At 45.1% G+C, this 1,287-nt stretch overlaps 1 protein-coding gene across 1 annotated transcript; it reads left to right on the plus strand.

The window, feature by feature from the left end:
* Window positions 1-325: 325 nt before the first annotated feature.
* Window positions 326-913, plus strand: LOC104943735 (voltage-dependent P/Q-type calcium channel subunit alpha-1A-like; the record flags this gene model as incomplete). Its single annotated transcript, XM_010769202.1, has 2 exons — window positions 326-493; window positions 753-913. Coding segments are annotated over exons 1-2 (329 nt in total), but the record flags the coding sequence as incomplete, so codon positions are not given.
* Window positions 914-1,287: the final 374 nt, after the last annotated feature.

Below are 1,287 nucleotides of genomic sequence, written 5' to 3' on the forward strand. Positions count from 1 at the left end.
AAGTTTGGCTGGGCATTCTGCCGGGACATGCCTGCCGGTATGCACTGAGTGAATGTCTATTGGTGTAGATAATGACACAATATGATGATGATGCTTCTTAATGTCCATGAAACCAAACGGTCAGGCAACTGATCGCTTTTCCCTCCACTGGTTTCATGTTTGACTTGCACTCCAAGGTTTCTGTTAGAGCTGTGATTGTCCTCACTGATGAACTGTACTTGTTTGAATCAAGACTATTGTTGCCATGTGCTGATAGACCATTGAGATTATGTTTAAGATCAATTCAATGTAAAAATGCCGTTAGAGGGTGCAGTAAGAACCCTTTATGATCGTCCATGTTTTCACTGTGCTCTGTAATTCTGACGCTGCTGTTGTTCCTTGGTGGACCTCTAGGGGGAGCAGTAAGGGCAAAGATATCAGTACGATAAAGTCCCTCCGTGTGCTGAGGGTGCTGCGTCCTCTGAAGACCATCAAGCGACTCCCCAAATTAAAGGTAGGGGTCAGAAGGTCTGACGATGCATCTCATTTCAATGGCAGCTAATATGGAACAGTGTATCTCTGTGAAAACATTGTATAATATATCTAATTAGCCTCAAATGAATCTACAGCACGGAACATAGACCTTGGTGCTTGATTTCTGGGTGATTTATGACGTCCGATCAGTGTTGCCGTGCCTGTGCAGTTACACTGGTTACTCAGCCTTCAAACACAGCTCACATGTGTTCATCAATTCCTCCACCTCCGCCCTGTAGGCTGTGTTTGACTGCGTTGTCAACTCTCTGAAGAACGTGCTGAACATCTTGATCGTCTACATGCTCTTCATGTTCATCTTCGCCGTGGTGGCCGTGCAGCTCTTCAAAGGCCGATTCTTCTTCTGCACGGACGAATCCAAAGAGTTTGAGCGGGACTGCAGGTCAGAAACACAACACTCAAACTCTTGTTATTAAACATAATTGCTTCAAAGGATTTTTAAAAGTAAACTGCTTAATATTTCAGTATTTTCCTATTTGGAGCATCTGGGGGGTATATTACGAAGCAGGATTTTCGCTTAGCGGCTAACTTCAGGGAAAACTCGGGGTTTCCGGTCCTACGAAGCTGGTTCTCTTTTTAGCAGGCTAGATCTCCATGGTAACTTATGCTGTGCGGCTAACCTGCCCCGGAGCAGGTTAGGTTGCAGGCTAAGAGATCAACTCAGTGAAAGCACTGCCTGCTGACCAATCAGAGCTCAGTGTGCGGAGCTTAAAGCGATCAAGTCATATTACAGGAGAAAGGAAATACAGAAAAGCT

Source organism: Notothenia coriiceps, unplaced genomic scaffold (assembly GCF_000735185.1).
Source record: "Notothenia coriiceps isolate Sejong01 unplaced genomic scaffold, NC01 NC01_scaffold00006643, whole genome shotgun sequence".
Classification (NCBI taxonomy): Eukaryota; Metazoa; Chordata; class Actinopteri; order Perciformes; family Nototheniidae; genus Notothenia; species Notothenia coriiceps.